At 41.0% G+C, this 15,407-nt stretch overlaps 2 protein-coding genes across 4 annotated transcripts; one reads left to right on the top strand and one right to left on the bottom strand.

The window, feature by feature from the left end:
- Positions 1–591: 591 nt before the first annotated feature.
- Positions 592–5,334, bottom strand: LOC124147886 (lipid droplet-associated hydrolase-like). Of its 3 annotated transcripts, none has more exons than XM_048401482.1 (4): positions 5,316–5,334; positions 4,383–4,522; positions 2,419–2,559; positions 592–1,655 (listed from the first exon to the last, which is right to left on the bottom strand). In XM_048401482.1, the coding sequence occupies exons 2-4, from the start codon at positions 4,507–4,509 to the stop codon at positions 976–978; spliced, it is 948 nt and encodes a 315-aa protein (XP_048257439.1). In that variant the 5' UTR covers positions 4,510–4,522; positions 5,316–5,334; the 3' UTR covers positions 592–975. The 3 variants fall into 3 exon arrangements, with proteins under 3 accessions (XP_048257439.1, XP_046374682.2, XP_046374683.2); XM_046518726.2 differs by lacking the exon at positions 5,316–5,334 and adding an exon at positions 5,052–5,122; XM_046518727.2 differs by lacking the exon at positions 5,316–5,334 and adding an exon at positions 5,038–5,108.
- A 35-nt stretch (positions 5,335–5,369) lies between these two features.
- On the top strand, positions 5,370–14,466 carry LOC124147888 (ubiquinol-cytochrome-c reductase complex assembly factor 1-like). The gene is made up of 9 exons (XM_046518728.2): positions 5,370–5,525; positions 7,496–7,597; positions 8,017–8,121; positions 9,184–9,256; positions 9,939–9,996; positions 11,458–11,566; positions 12,448–12,531; positions 13,186–13,302; positions 14,128–14,466. The coding sequence occupies exons 1-9, from the start codon at positions 5,448–5,450 to the stop codon at positions 14,269–14,271; spliced, it is 870 nt and encodes a 289-aa protein (XP_046374684.2). The 5' UTR covers positions 5,370–5,447; the 3' UTR covers positions 14,272–14,466.
- Positions 14,467–15,407: the final 941 nt, after the last annotated feature.

Raw genomic sequence — 15,407 nt, forward strand, 5'->3', positions numbered from 1 at the left:
ACAAAATTTATGCATTGGTCTGTCAATAGCTCTGCATTCAACAATAAATACCATATTTGACGTAATAAGCGCTCCGCTCTAATAAGCGCCCACGGCAATTTTTGGCTAATATATTGGCTAGTGAACAATCCCAATTAGCACCTCTTCCGATTGATCAATGTACACAACACTTATTTATTTGCGTATAATACTCACTCGTGTGTTATTTGCACCCTTAATAATGAGCAATCAAATTCTGCAAAAATGTATCTCTCATATTTAAACATTTCAGGCCGTCAGCATAAACCACAAAATTATCTTTCAACTCTGTTTATTTTTCACCAAAATAATATTCTAATAAGAGCCCCCTATTTCTAATTTTGAGAGCGCCCTGGGCGCTTATTACGTCGAATACGGTAAGTTGCAAGCAATTCCATGGCAAATGATTGGTTAACAAATAAATTTGTTTTGCATTTGTTTCCATTTACAAACAAAAATGAGGTCCCCCCAATAACTACTGTTTCCTGATTGGCTGCACTGAGCAATGCCACTGATTTCGTACAGTTGTCTGCAGTATTTTGCATATATGTGAATAATTAAAAAAGCTACACAGCATGCACACGGGTTTTAACGTTTATACCTCCATAAATGCAAAAATATTGAAGTCAATTTTTAATTATCTAGTATTATACAACTAGTATTATCAAATATAATCATTATACAAAAAATACTTGTCAGCATTCAGCTGTTCAGTTTGAAAATGATCATTTAAGCCCCAAGAATGACACATCACTTCTAACATGCTCAACTTCCTTCAGTTCAACTATGCAACAACTGAAGAAATGCTAGACTTTAATATCTAAATAAATAAATAAATGCATAAACAAAGGCAATTATGAACATAAAATTGATCACAGTCAAACCATACTTCATCATTCTTCTCAGTTCTCTGCTTCTAGGGAGCGTACAAAGCTGTCAATGTTTGTGGTCATATCTTCAATCGTTGAGTTTGTGCAAATCTCCCTGCAGCCAGTTCCACACTGTGTAAGCAATCTCCTCGCTGGCATCCAGTATAAATGCATGTGAGTAGCCATGCTCACACAATCGGAGATCGGCATGCGGAAATCGCTTCTTCATCTGGTAGAAATATTCCTTGGGACACCAATGGTCAGATGAACCATAGTAAAAGCTTAGTTTGGATAAATATCTCTTGATAAGTTCTTTTGGCAGTTTCGTGACTTCGTCCATTTCTTGCAGAGCCATGAACGTGAAGTTATTTACACAACATGGGTCGAACAGGTTCATGGAAGCATTGAGGGCACATTCTGGAGCTTTTCTGTTCTTGAAGAAGCGGAGGATGAGTCTGTACTGCATGTGGGGGGAGAAGTAGGAGAGGAACTTGGACGCCAACACTCCCATCCAGCGGAAATAGCGCAGAAACGGTGTTGCATAGAGACCACGAGGTGACACGGCCATGCGCTCGATCGTGGGGAAGAGCATGAAACACCGTAACACATGGTGGTCTTGAAGAGAGTCCATCATCTTGAGACCTATGTAGCAGCCAATGGAATGGCCTATCATGACGATCTTCACATGCTCTGGCACATTTTGTCTAACAAATGCGATCTTGTGACGTATCTGACCCTGAAGGCTGAATTCATCGGGGGGCATCTGAACTGAAATAGGTTGAAAGATTTACTTAATCCTGCCACTCCATGCATGCTTATAAGCTTATCACACAAGCACCAAAACCTGTAAACCATGTGGCAGTCTGAGGGACAATGAGCTGGTGGCATCACATTACAATTTAATTTTCATGAAGGAAATAAGAATGTTTTCAATTTGGATTAATGCATAATAAGAATGTTTTTAATTTGGATTAATGCATAATTTGTCCACGGAGGGTCAAGTTCTTGTCCAAAGTCAACTGGATAATTATCACTTCTGATTTAGATAATGACATCTTGGATGTGGATAAGTACATGAAATGAATAAGGCTTTTTCCCAAAGGGAACAAACAAAACACTGTCTGCAGTGCGAACAGAACAAAGATGCATTCGTGGTGTCGTAGCCGTCTTGTGACTCAAACAATATTGGATTCAAATTCATTTCTTTACGGCTAAAACTTCAGACAAATGAGAGAGCATCACTTCATGTCATGGAGACTCTCAAAATCCTGAATTATTTTATAGGCATTTCTAAATCTTGATAACCTAAAATCCCTGCTGACAATACATAAAGTCTGATGCATGTGTGTTTTCTGCATAAGGTAATATTTCACTGACTGAAATAAGAAAGAGAACTTGTGGCAGCGCTTTATCAACCCCCATTTTTTTCAATGATGATACTTTTAACCATATTCTGATAATGCACTGTCACTTGGCCTCTACCGGTATTCCTTACAAAGATTGAGAACACATGAGAATAATATTGTACTACCTAGATCGGTTAAACTTGATGTGCGGTTGTGAAGAGACACATGTCCTGCGTGGGCAATGCCCCACACTGGGGTCTGACAGTTACTCAGATGGTACAGTGTTCTCATGAACTCCTCGTAGTATTCGATGATACCAGGGTTACCTGAAACAAACAAACAAGCTTAACATACATACTGAGCATGGAGACTGTCGGGCGATGGCAGCTTTCAAACAATTGCTGATATCACTACTCTTACTGTGCCTGATACATTCAATCTCATTAAAATCAGATCTTACAGCTGAACAAAGATCTGAGGACATCCCAGTACGGGTCACGTCAGACCGACCTTGCGCGAACTTTGACCGACCAATGGAATGACCAATTAGAAGGCAGCTATCTCGTACTTTACGGCACTAATTTCAAATTGGCGACTATGCTTCAAAACATATTTTGACAAATTTTTTATTACAAATTTGAAACCTGAACAAAAGAACATTCTGGAATGGCTAACAGATGGTCTACATTGTATTGATTCAGTCATTAAACCCGCAACTATCGTTCGGAGTTAATGTTTTCGAGGTTGCATGATTAGAAATCATATTCCGACTGTCACTTTCATAATCTGGTAAGTGATGCTCTGATTGGTCGGATGAAAGGTCGTTCTGACGTGACCCCTAATGGGATGTCCTCAGATCTTTGTTTAGCGATAGCAAGAATTGAGGTATGATTTTAATGAGATTGCTGATACATTTCACATCGCAAAAATCTTACTTTCAAAATATCTACCTTAATGTATCAATTGTTTTTTTATCTAGAAATCATTTTCTCAAATACACTTATACAGTAAAATATAACAAACACACTTATAACAAACTGACGGATATTACGACTTTAATTTTTTGTCCCGGCCATTTTTTGTATAGATGTTGTATATATGCTTATAACGGACTACAGTTGTTACATGTATTACGAACTACAAGCGGAGGTCCATTTAAGTTTGTTATAACCGTAGTTTACTGTACTTCAAACATAGTTTTATGTAAGTCTTGAACTAACCCTTTGGATAATCTCAACTAACAGGTCATGAATTTATTCCTCAAACAGGTCATAAGAAGATATAAAACTTGGGCAGGGCCCCAGATAAAAGCTTATCGGCGTATGAACAGATGAAAATATGCACGATATGGTGGGGGGTAATTTAGAAAACGTATCAGATATGCATCACAGCATATATGTATGGTCTAGACATCAAAGTGCTGCACAAAAATTGAATGAACTGCTAACTAGTGTCACTCGTTCATCATGCGGAAGTCACACAGGTGGTTCTTAACTTCAAAGTTCAACTGAGAAAACTTGGCAAACATCATACCTGTTGCTTGAAGCAATGTATGCTTGTTCAATGATACTGATGATCAGGATTATAAGCGGTCCATTTATTTTGTCCTCTCAGGTTGTAGACAACAAGGTTTGACTTTGAGTGTTAATGTAACCTATCCTGCCCTTTTAAATAAGCTTATAAAAGTGCAAAATAAATTATTTTTATGCACGTCACATATCTGCTTATACCAATCAAAACTGTGAGTACAGTAGTCCTAAAGATTGTGAGTGACATGTTGATCGCAGGCAGAATCACCTATCCATGATACACTACACCATAAGCTTCCTTCTGTACTTTAAATGCTTTCTACACATTGCCATTGATACGAATAAGTGGCGAAACTCAATATCATACTTCCATCAAAACTAAACAATTGAACAATTGTAAGATAGTGAACTGTGTAATGTTCCAGAATCTAACTCTCCCCTCACTCGATCCTAAGTCCAAATTGTTGCCTTGCTGACACAAAAAAAAGTTCAAACTTTCCTGTTTCCAATTCGGTTATTCCTGAAAAGTTTAACTGACAAAAGAATGTATTTTTGTAATGCTCCAGAAACGAAACGTTATGGAAGGATGGAGCCTGTTAAAGTTGTTCAGTATACTATACCTGGTATGATGAGAAATAACAAGGCTGTGTGCTGACTTGGGGGAGGTAATTCTCCAAATTTGAGCACATGAGTATCTACCCCAATGACGGACTGAAACTCTGACCTCATTCCACTGTCCTTCTCCATGGTTACAAGACGTCTGCAGAGTAAACAATTTTTAAAAAATCAGCAGTGGCTATGACACTGGATACGTGCATAAATCATAACCAGCGTTAGAAATTGGCACTAGTCCTGTAGTCCTTACCAAACTCGCCAATGGTAAAGGTATCCTGAGGACTAGCAGAAATTGGCCAATTTTAAGGGTTTTGCTATATGTTATCATTATAAGGACTAGTTGACAAAAACTGTTAGTTTCTAACCCTGATAACCATATGTCATTAAATCGTGCAAAATAGTGATTAGTGATTCGTTATCTAACCAGAAGGCGTAACCCTGGTAACCCTGGTAAACTTCAGTTTCTACCAGAGACCATATCTCCTACACAGAAACTGGTGCACTGATTGTCATGGTGATATCGCGTTGGGATCTACATCCTGTAACTTTAGTATTGATAATTCATTTTCGTGCTTATTTTTCTTATTTTCACAAAAATAACACAAGATAGTTTAGGGCTATTGCCACTGTGACATTTCATGAATGTGTGTTAATACACACTGTGTGAAGCTTACGATGAACCCCTCTTCCTGCAAATACGACTTTGCACCTTGTTTACACCATGTGACATTTATTTCCGGGCATTAACTTCCGGTTCGCCCCACATAGCAGCAAATAATAAAGAAGCGTTTACTGACAGTATATTTGTACATAACACAACACACGAACGATCTAATGAAGAGATAATCGATAGTTCCATAGTTCTGTTCCAAACAACCCAATTTTCTAAGGAAAAGACGAAATAATGTTTTATTTTAAATTGCTGTAAGCGTAACTACCGGGACAAGCTCCTTCCCAGCGCGTGACACCTTCGTTACACGGGCTATCGCCGTGAGGAGCTTGCTACCGGGAGAAATAAATCGCCTTCACACAGAGGAGAGTTCCTACATGTGAAAGTCGGTATTATAACGATGAACAGTCTGAAGACGTTTTCGAAAGCGTTGGCCACATGTCGACACCACTTCTTAAAGTTTTATGTTCAAAGAGAGGTAGTTCTTGTTTGCAATATCTATTGTACAAAGGCCAATGGAGCCACAGGCGTACGCATCGTTGTTCTGTGATGCCTACCTAGCTACTAGGCTATATATAACCTTAGAAGGTTATGTGAAAATATTTCCGACCGTAACCCCTGCTTCAAATTTTGACTGGGTTATGGCAACCGAAGCCTAACCCAAAATAAATTTAATTATGATTTCTTAATACTTCTTAGGAATTTTAAAAAAAATCAAGGCAGGGTCAGGCGAAAGTTTTACTGGTTATGTAAGTTCTGTCATTACCATAGATCAATGATACGAGCGCCTGTGTCAAGACTGCAGTATACTAGCCAAGCCCATAGTGCTATTTCATTTGACTGTGTGTGCAGGCTGCTTCTCTCACTTCACTGATCACTGCTGATCTCAATTGTCTCCTCAATCAATACGTTTAATTGTTTTGGTTAGTGTAAGCTACCCTCAGCTCTATCCTTAGCCCTTCCGAGCGTAACCCCTGCTTCAACATGTTCATATTTTGACTTGGTTTACCTCAACCGAAGCCTAACCCAACATAAATTTCATTATGATTTCTTAATACTTCTTAAGAGTTTAAAAAAAAATCAAGGTGGGGTCAGGCGAAAGTTTTACTGGTTATGTAAGTTCTGTCATTACCATAGATCAACGATACGAACGCCTGTGTCAAGACTGCAGTATACTAGCCGAAGCCCATAGTGCAATTTGACTTTGTGTGCAGGCTGCTTCTCTTGCTTCACTGCTGATCTCTATTGTCTCTTCAATCCATCCGTTTAATTGTTTGGGTTAGTGTAAGCTACCCTCAGTTCTATCCTTAGCCCATGGATTCTCTTTCAGTCACCTCTTTCCAATAATTAGGGTTAGGTACACCAGAGACCATATACCGATATATCGTTATATGGTCTCTGGGTACACCTTTCTGATCAAACACACCTTCACGATTCTTGAGTTGGACAATCAAATAACCCTTTACAATCTTAAGGGCTTGTTGTGAGTTAGGGTACGGGTTAGCTATCTCACCTCTTTTATGACAAATTAATCCGGTGAAATCCGTAAATAACCACTCAAGATCAATGAACAATCAACAAATTATAGTGAAATATACAGGATAAGGTACTTACGAATGTCCAGTATTTGTCACAGTTGAATGAGGCATGTGCTCTGTAAGGTATCCTGTCCGCACAGGGCAAGTAGATAGATGCAAGTCAGGTTGTAGGAGAAAGGCTTCGAATTGCTTTCGTCTCTCGGTTATAAAGGTACAGCCAGCCTTCCAGAGATGTCATGAGCTTTGATCCGTCCAGAATACTGTTGTCCTTAAACAAATGGAAATAAGTCAAGCTTCTCACAGAAGAGCTCTCTATACCTGGCAGGTCATGAAGGTGTCAAGTGCTGGACAGAGTTTGAAATATAAACAACCAAGAGAGGTCACTCTATTTCAAGGTCAACATTATACGGACGCTTCAATCAAATTGCCACAAGTTACAATATACACTGCCACATTACAATCAAAATGCATTGTACCATGTTTGCGATTGCCCCATACACGGAAGACATTAACTTCGAGGATTGATATCCAACATAAAAAATTGTGTTCAGGATAATCCAAGAGCCATGTGAATAACTCAATCAAACTTTAGTACTAATATGATGAGGTTCGTGTGTAACACAACAGGCTTACACAAGCTGAATGGGCTTTAATACCTTGAGACCAGTTAGCCCAAGCCCACGCTCTGCCAATCCAATGTGGCTACCAATGTATGAATGATTGGGTTGAAGAGATGATTACAGCATGAAAACACTGGCTGTTAAAGTATGTTAAGAAAAATATTGATTTAAATCATCACCTGATCCTGGTTATGGCAGTATTAGGCCATCAGCTATCTTTCAACTTTCAATCTATTTACTGCTTATCATTTAGTATTACCGGTAACATTTTATTTTTTCTATCCTTACAGATGAGCAGTGTCGTGGGAAGTTCTGGAAGAGTGCTGTATGGAGTTCAACAGTTTGACACTGCACAGACAACAACGTCCCACCATCCTGCATGTCGAGTCCAGGTACTTGTCATGTCACTAGTATCTTAGCTTACCTCAATATGGGGCAGTCGATTAGCCGTGTGGTGAAAGTGCTGGCTTGTTCTACCAAGAACTACCACAGTTCTACCACAGTGAAGTTGATGGGATTTTGCTAACAGTGGAGTAAGCCAGACCTACATATTTTAAGACACCCCGATTATGCCTGTGGACAGAAGTAGATGGTTACCATGGTGACGTAACATACCACTGACAGTAAAACACAGTTCACTTTGCTGAAACTCAGTCATGTTCATGTTATTCATTTTCATTGAAAAGTTTTAAGTTTTACTATTGTTGAATGTTTGAATTTTTGTTTAAAAGGACCATGTGTAAGTCGAGTTTGATGAAAGAATACATCACTAACTGGAGACTGTTATATATTATCATGATTATATGAGCAGGTTCCATCGGTGGGGTACACATCTGTAGCTGTGAAGCAGCCCAGTTTGTGGGACAGAGCCAAGAATCAGATGGGCATCACTGGCAGACTGAAGTATCCTAAAGCGGTAATCAGTGTTTCGAATCTTTCTAGAGGGCTTCGCTTGGCCTTAATTATAGGCTTCCCTTATGTCATTGGACTATTGCTGACAGTATTCACACTCTCATTTCAACATCCAGTTGACAATGTTTTTAATCAAGTCAGGACCAGAAAATCAAGTGATTGATATTGTAAGCAATAATCAATGCGGTCTCGGTAAGATGACGCACGTCACCGAGCATGACTACCTGATCCATTTGGTCGCCTCTTATAACCAGATTGGTTTTAGAGATGTAATTATTGTTATGCTTAATGAACCCAGATGTCTTCTGGTCTTCTGTGTATAAAGCTCACTACCGTAATAATTTAATTTCTTTATAAGAATTGGTTAGTTAATTTTGCACCAAAAGGAATTTCAAACCAACCACTCCCAAAACATACTGAATTCATATTTAATCATGTTAATTGACCATTAGGCTTAAAAAAAATAAAAGAATTGGTTCTCAGGCAATTGTTTTGAAAATAAAGTGTGGGTGGGTGGTGTCTTCTTTTTTTCAAACGAGTATGCAAGCAAATAAACAGTTGTGTAGCCTTATTAACAGTTGTGTAACCAAATAAACAATTGTGTACAATCAGCCTGGGAAAGGACCTCCCAACAGGAATGTATTCCTTGATGAGTAAAATACTGGAGTACAGTATTCGACTACCGTTGGACTTGGAATATTTAAGGATTTTTTAAATAATTTTTTTAAATGGAAATAAGAACGAAATGTGTGGCGAACTTTATGATGATGCAGGCGGTGCCTGAGAACCAAGACTATTATTTCTTTTAGCCTTAACTAAACAGTGTTTTTGTCAGTGAAAACTCTCAGCATGCCTGGGTATATTTTCTAGAACCTGCAGTCATGATCTCTTAAATTACATTAACAACTGAAGGCCACATGGGTCAGAAATAATAATCATTGTGATCACTGAGCAGGACTGTTGAGATTGGAAGGGATGCCCCATCACAAGACCAGCAGCCATTGTGAGACCCCAGTTTCATGTCCCTCACAAGCCTGTTTCAGGGACAGTAGTTTTGTCTCCCCAGAAACTGAAGCTGTCAGGATACAACATGTACACCTGCTGTCAGGCTCAAGTGGACTTGGAACAAATGTTTCGGGGTATGTATGTTACCTCCTGGTAGAGGGACACGCTTGAATGTCCCCTATAAAGCTTGGGTGCTTCCTCCCCTTCAACCCTGGCCTCAAGGGGCCCCACTATCCAAAGGATTCCGGGGTAGAATAGGTCTTCAGCAACCCATGCTTGCCGTAAAAGGCGACAATGCTTGTCGTAAAAGGTGACTAACGGGATCGAGTGGTCAGGCTCGCTGACTTGGTTGATGTATGTCATCAATCCCAATGGCGTGGATCGATGCTCATGATGTCAATGACTGGATTGTCTGGTCCAGACTTGATTATGTACAGACCACCATCATATAGCTGGAATATTGCTGAGTGCGGCGTTAAACAACAAACCAACCAACCAACCAACCACTATCCAAAGGTGGCTTTGTTCTTCACACTGTCAATGGGGATGATTTACAGGGCTTGCCTAGTGCTTGATTTCTGGGTGTTTGCAGAATCTGTTATGTGAATATATTTTTGTGAATTGTTATTTTTTCATGTCTGGTTCATTATTTATCAGCAATTCGTTGATGGAATGTCTAGATGCAGGAGTCTTACATGGTCACACATGTTATACAGTATATCAGATATATGTAATGGTTAGTCAGCGGGGGAGTTTGGGTACATATGGCCAATATATCATGACATGTTTCTGAGGAAGTTGTCCCCACTGCTGTAGATCTGAACCTGCCCGACACCTTCAACTCCTGGTTCCTGGTCACAGAGCTGCATGTCTGGTAGGTTGGACATACCATATTCTACATAGTAAGTGCCCAGGGCGTTCTCAAAGTTAGAAATAGGGGGCTCTTATTTGAATATTATTTTGGTGAAAAAAATAGTTGAAAGATCATTAATTTTGTGGTTAATGCTGACAGCTTGAAATGCATATATATACGACAGATATATTTTTCTAGAATTAAGTGTGCATATAACACACGAGTGCGTATTATACACGAATAAATTTACGTCTTGTGTACATTCATCAATCGGAAGGGGTGCTTATTGATATTATTCACTTGCCAATATATTAGCAAATATCGCCATGGACGCTTTTTAGAACGGGGCGCTTATTACATCGAATACAGAACTTGGAGAGCATCTTTTACAATGTCATATCAAAACATGTCGGTAACATAAATTCGTTGTAGCAGGATCACTTGGGGTACATGTGGTTTTATACTTGCCTCCGGTTCATGGTATAAATTCTAACACAGGACACATAAAACCACATGTACTCTTCATGATACCACTACATCTTTTTATGTCCAGGTATACATGGCAGGTAGAGGGTGATCAGATATTGTGACGATGCTATGAGAGTGAGTGCGTGAGTTTTACACCGCTTTTAGCAATATTCCAGCAATATCACGGCGGGAGACACCAGAAATGGGCTTCACACATTGTACCCATGTCGGGATTCGAACCCGGGTCTTCGGCGTGACAAGCAAACACTTTAACCACTAGGCTGCCCAACCGCCCAGGTATACATGACAGATGGATGTTATCAGATATTTTGACGATGCTATGAGTGAGTGAGTGAGTGAGTGAGTATGGCTTTACGCTGCTTTTTGCAATATTCCAGCAATACCACAGCCGGAAACACCAGAAATGGTCTTCCCACATTGTACCCATGTCAGGATTCAAACCCAGGTCTTCGGCGTGACAAGCGAACACTTTAACCACTAGGCTACCCAACCGCCCAGGTACACATGACAGATGGATGTTATCAGATATTGTGACGATGCTATGAGTGAGTGAGTGAGTGAGTGAGTATGGCTTTACGCCGCTTTTTGCAATATTCCAGCAATACCACAGCCGGAAACACCAGAAATGGTCTTCCCACATTGTACCCATGTCGGGATTCAAACCCAGGTCTTCGGCGTGACAAGCGAACACTTTAACCACTAGGCTACCCAACCTCCCAGGTACACATGACAGATGGATGTTATCAGATATTGTGACGATGCTATGAGTGAGTGAGTGAGTGAGTATGGCTTTACGCCGCTTTTTGCAATATTCCAGCAATACCACAGCCGGAAACACCAGAAATGGTCTTCCCACATTGTACCCATGTCGGGATTCAAACCCAGGTCTTCGGCGTGACAAGCGAACACTTTAACCACTAGGCTACCCAACCTCCCAGGTACACATGACAGATGGATGTTATCAGATATTGTGACGATGCTATGTCCGTCCAGGATGTGTATGGTGCGTCTAGCTGTACTGGACAAGGAGGGCCGTGTTGTACGGAACAGCTTGGTGGAGGCGATGTGGGCCGACGTGGACAGGAGGAGCAAGCAGCTAGGGGTAGGTGCTGCTCTATTTATACTACTCAACATTTCTAAGGACCACACCAACTAAAAATGACCTGAGCTGTGTGATAGGGTTGTCCTGTCAGCTAGTTGAAACAACTTCTTCTTCAGCAAGACCTTACACAGCTCTTCTTTCTGTCAAGAACAAGCAGTAGATGCATTAAGGAGTAATGCAGGATAAGTATACAAGTATAAAAAATACCTAGGATTTTACTAGATCTTGATCCTTAAGAAATGTTGAGTAGTATGTTTACAGGATTTTATGAGTACTGATGGTGCTGTAATTAGCTGTGCAGAGTTGCGTTCCCTTGGTGTGCAAGAAAGCTGTGGTCATGGGTTTGAATCCCATGGGTTTCACCAAAGTGGTAAACGTCTGAGACGTCACCTGGATACGATTGAAATGCTGTTGGAAACAATATTCCTGAGAGTATGATGTAATGGTAGTTAACTCGAGACACGCTTTGTCTTGAGTGAAACTGAGTGAAACATGAAACATTCATACATACATGTGTACTAGTCAACATTGATAATGGTACCCTGAAGTTTCATACTGTTAGGAAACTAAGAGAATAACTATATGTAAATGTGTATTAATGTTTCTGTTGACTTGAATTACGCCCGAAAATGGTTTATATTTTTGGCAAGGCGGGTTTTTTTGGTGTAGTATATTTTTGGCAAGGATTTGTTCAACCAAGCAATCTTCTCGCTACATCTGTCACAAGTGACAACAGTCATGGCAATAGCATCACTTTGCGGACTGATAACCTGCTGGAGATTCTCTATTAGTTGGGTTTTTTTCACCCAAATATCAGACTGTTAGATAAACATTGGTGAGCCTGACAAGATGGAAGTATTGAGTGTTATTGTGTTGTTCAGAATGCAGCCTCGTTGACTGCACGGAAGGAGGGCATCAAGGATCTTGGAGGTGCTTTCTATGCTGCTCTCTTCTCTTATGACGAGGTAAGAAGTCCCAATCTGGATAAGTTCACTGGAACATAATATTACCGCTGTGATGGATTTCATATTGCTATTTATTACAATAGTGAATCATGTATTGCAATAATTTGTTTGGAACCTGAATAAAAATTACCTACATTTTTATAACTTAATAGGCGTCCGCCATTTTGTTGAATGTGGTCACAACACAAACGTAATAAGAGACGTTATATACAGGAAGGTGGTCATGTTTCGCTTTTTCAATCACTGGAATTGTTTTCTAATTTATGAATTTCATGATTTGAACTTGATTTGTCTGTCATGTAAACTTTGCCAACAAGATGAAAATATGCATGATTTTGAAAAACACAAAATATCAGTATTTTCAAAATGTATTAGGATGCGTATTCATGAGTATTTCAAATCTTTATATACGTGTATGGTGGTAGGTCATAATGATGATAACAGTACCATCTACTATATTGGAAGATGGGAAGCAGTTCTAACTTGCATCCTTCACAGCCATTAGGTCTAGGCGACATTGGTGACATCTATTTGAACATAACTATCATTACAGCTCTTTACATATTGAAGAAAGGTGGCGAGACACCAGTCTTGTACTTCCCATTCAGGAAATACTCCAGGTGTAGTCTCATGTAGTCGGCACTGTCTCTGCAGGGTATTCTGGGAGATGACAGAGAGTTGGCGGGAGCTGTGTGGAGGATTCTGTTTGAAAGGGAGCAGGACAAGGAAGCGCACCAGTTGGCCCTTATGGTGGAGTACGTCAGGAAGCAGGTGAGTCGGCCCTTATGGTGGAGTACGTCAGGAAGCAGGTGAGTCAGCCCTTATGGTGGAGTACGTCAGGAAGCATACCAGTTGGCCCTTATGGTGGAGTACGTCAGGATGCAGGTGAGTCAGCCCTTATGGTGGAGTACGTCAGGAAGCAGGTGAGTCAGCCCTTATGGTGGAGTACGTCAGGAAGCAGGTGAGTCAGCCCTTGTGGTGGAGTACGTCAGGAAGCAGGTGAGTCAGCCCTTGTGGTGGAGTACGTCAGGAAGCATACCAGTTGGCCCTTATGGTGGAGTACGTCAGGATGCAGGTGAGTCAGCCCTTATGGTGGAGTACGTCAGGAAGCAGGTGAGTCAGCCCTTATGGTGGAGTACGTCAGGAAGCAGGTGAGTCAGCCCTTATGGTGGAGTACGTCAGGAAGCAGGTGAGTCAGCCCTTGTGGTGGAGTACGTCAGGATGCAGGTGAGTCAGCCCTTATGGTGGAGTACGTCAGGAAGCAGGTGAGTCAGCCCTTGTGGTGGAATATGTCAGGATGCAGGTGAGTCAGCCATTATGGTGGAGTACGTCAGGAAGCAGGTGAGTCAGCCCTTGTGGTGGAGTACGTCAGGAAGCATACCAGTTGGCCCTTATGGTGGAGTACGTCAGGATGCAGGTGAGTCAGCCTCTGTTGCAGGGGGCGGTGGGGTAGCCTAGTGGTTGAAGTATTCGTTCGTCACGCTGAAGACCCAGGTTCAATTCCCCACATGTGTGAAGCTCATTTTAGGTGTCCGCCGTGATATTGTGGGAATATTGTTAAAAGTGGTGTAAAACCACTCACTCGCTCTGTTGCAGGTCCATCACATGGACCAGCAGGACTCAGACCTGATGCTGCGGCGTGGCGTTGTCACCCTCCTCCCTCTCTATGGGGACAAACTCAATGTGGACGAGGTCAATAGCAAGCTCCTGGCTATATACAGCAAGAAGATGGTGTCTTGATGCTTCATCTGTCTGACTTTACTAATCATGTGGACAGCATAGCTATGATTTGGAACACAGTCATGTGTTGAGAGATGGTGTTTCAGTGTGGATGCTTTCCCATCCTCGTTTCAGCAACTGGATTGATGCCTCACCATGAACCTTTTTCGAACAGTTATGCAATATTTCGTGAACATTAAATCAACAGTTCTTGGATCAAGTATTCAGATGCTTCCTCGGACATTACATGTCTACCAAATGTTGACTGTGGGCCTGAGGTTTAGAGTGGGTCAGTGGTCATGTTCTGCTCCAACGTCTCTGTACCTGAGTTTATGGTTTCTGTCAATCTCATAAAGATCAGATCTTAGTTCTCGCTATCGCTTTACAAAGATCTGAGGACATCCCATTAGGGGTCACATCAGAACGACCTTTCATCCAACCAATCAGAGCGTCGCTTACCAGATTATGAAGGTGACAGTCGGAATGTGTTTTCTAATCATGCAACCACGATATATTTAACACAGGGTATTCCGAACAACAGTTACAGGTTTTATGATTATATCCATACAATCTGTGCCATCTATAAGCCATTCCAGAATGTTCTTATCAGTTTTAAAATCTTTAATCAAAATATGTTTCGAAGCGCAGTCGCCACTTTGAAACTAGTGTCGTAAAGCTCAAGAAAGCTGCCTTCTGATTGGCCAATGACGATTTCTTGTCAGTCATTTCATTAGTCGGTCAAATTTCGTGAAAGGTCGTTCTGACGTGACCCGTAATGGGATGTCCTCAGATCTTTGTTTAGCAGTAGCAAAACTACGATCTGATTTTAATGAGATTGGGTTTCTGTAGCCAGCTACTGACTTCAGTAGAATCATGATGAGATCCACGTGTCACACAACAGGCTTTCACAGCTGAATTGGAGGGACGGGTGGCCAAGTCGTCTAAAGCGCCTCAATGTGCAGAGTTGCATCACTTGGGCACGACACAAACCTATGATTGTAGGTTAGAAATGTCCAAGACCTGCATCACTTCAGGCTGTCTCCCCACATTAAGCTGTCATGCCATGATATAACTGGCATACTGTTGAAAGCGGCATCAAACCCAACTTACTCACTCACTCGCATGCTGATTGGGCTTGCACGCCCTGAGACCGAAGG

This window comes from Haliotis rufescens, unplaced genomic scaffold, assembly GCF_023055435.1.
Source record: "Haliotis rufescens isolate VD_foot unplaced genomic scaffold, xgHalRufe1.0.p SCAF_1, whole genome shotgun sequence".
NCBI lineage: Eukaryota > Metazoa > Mollusca > Gastropoda > Lepetellida > Haliotidae > Haliotis > Haliotis rufescens.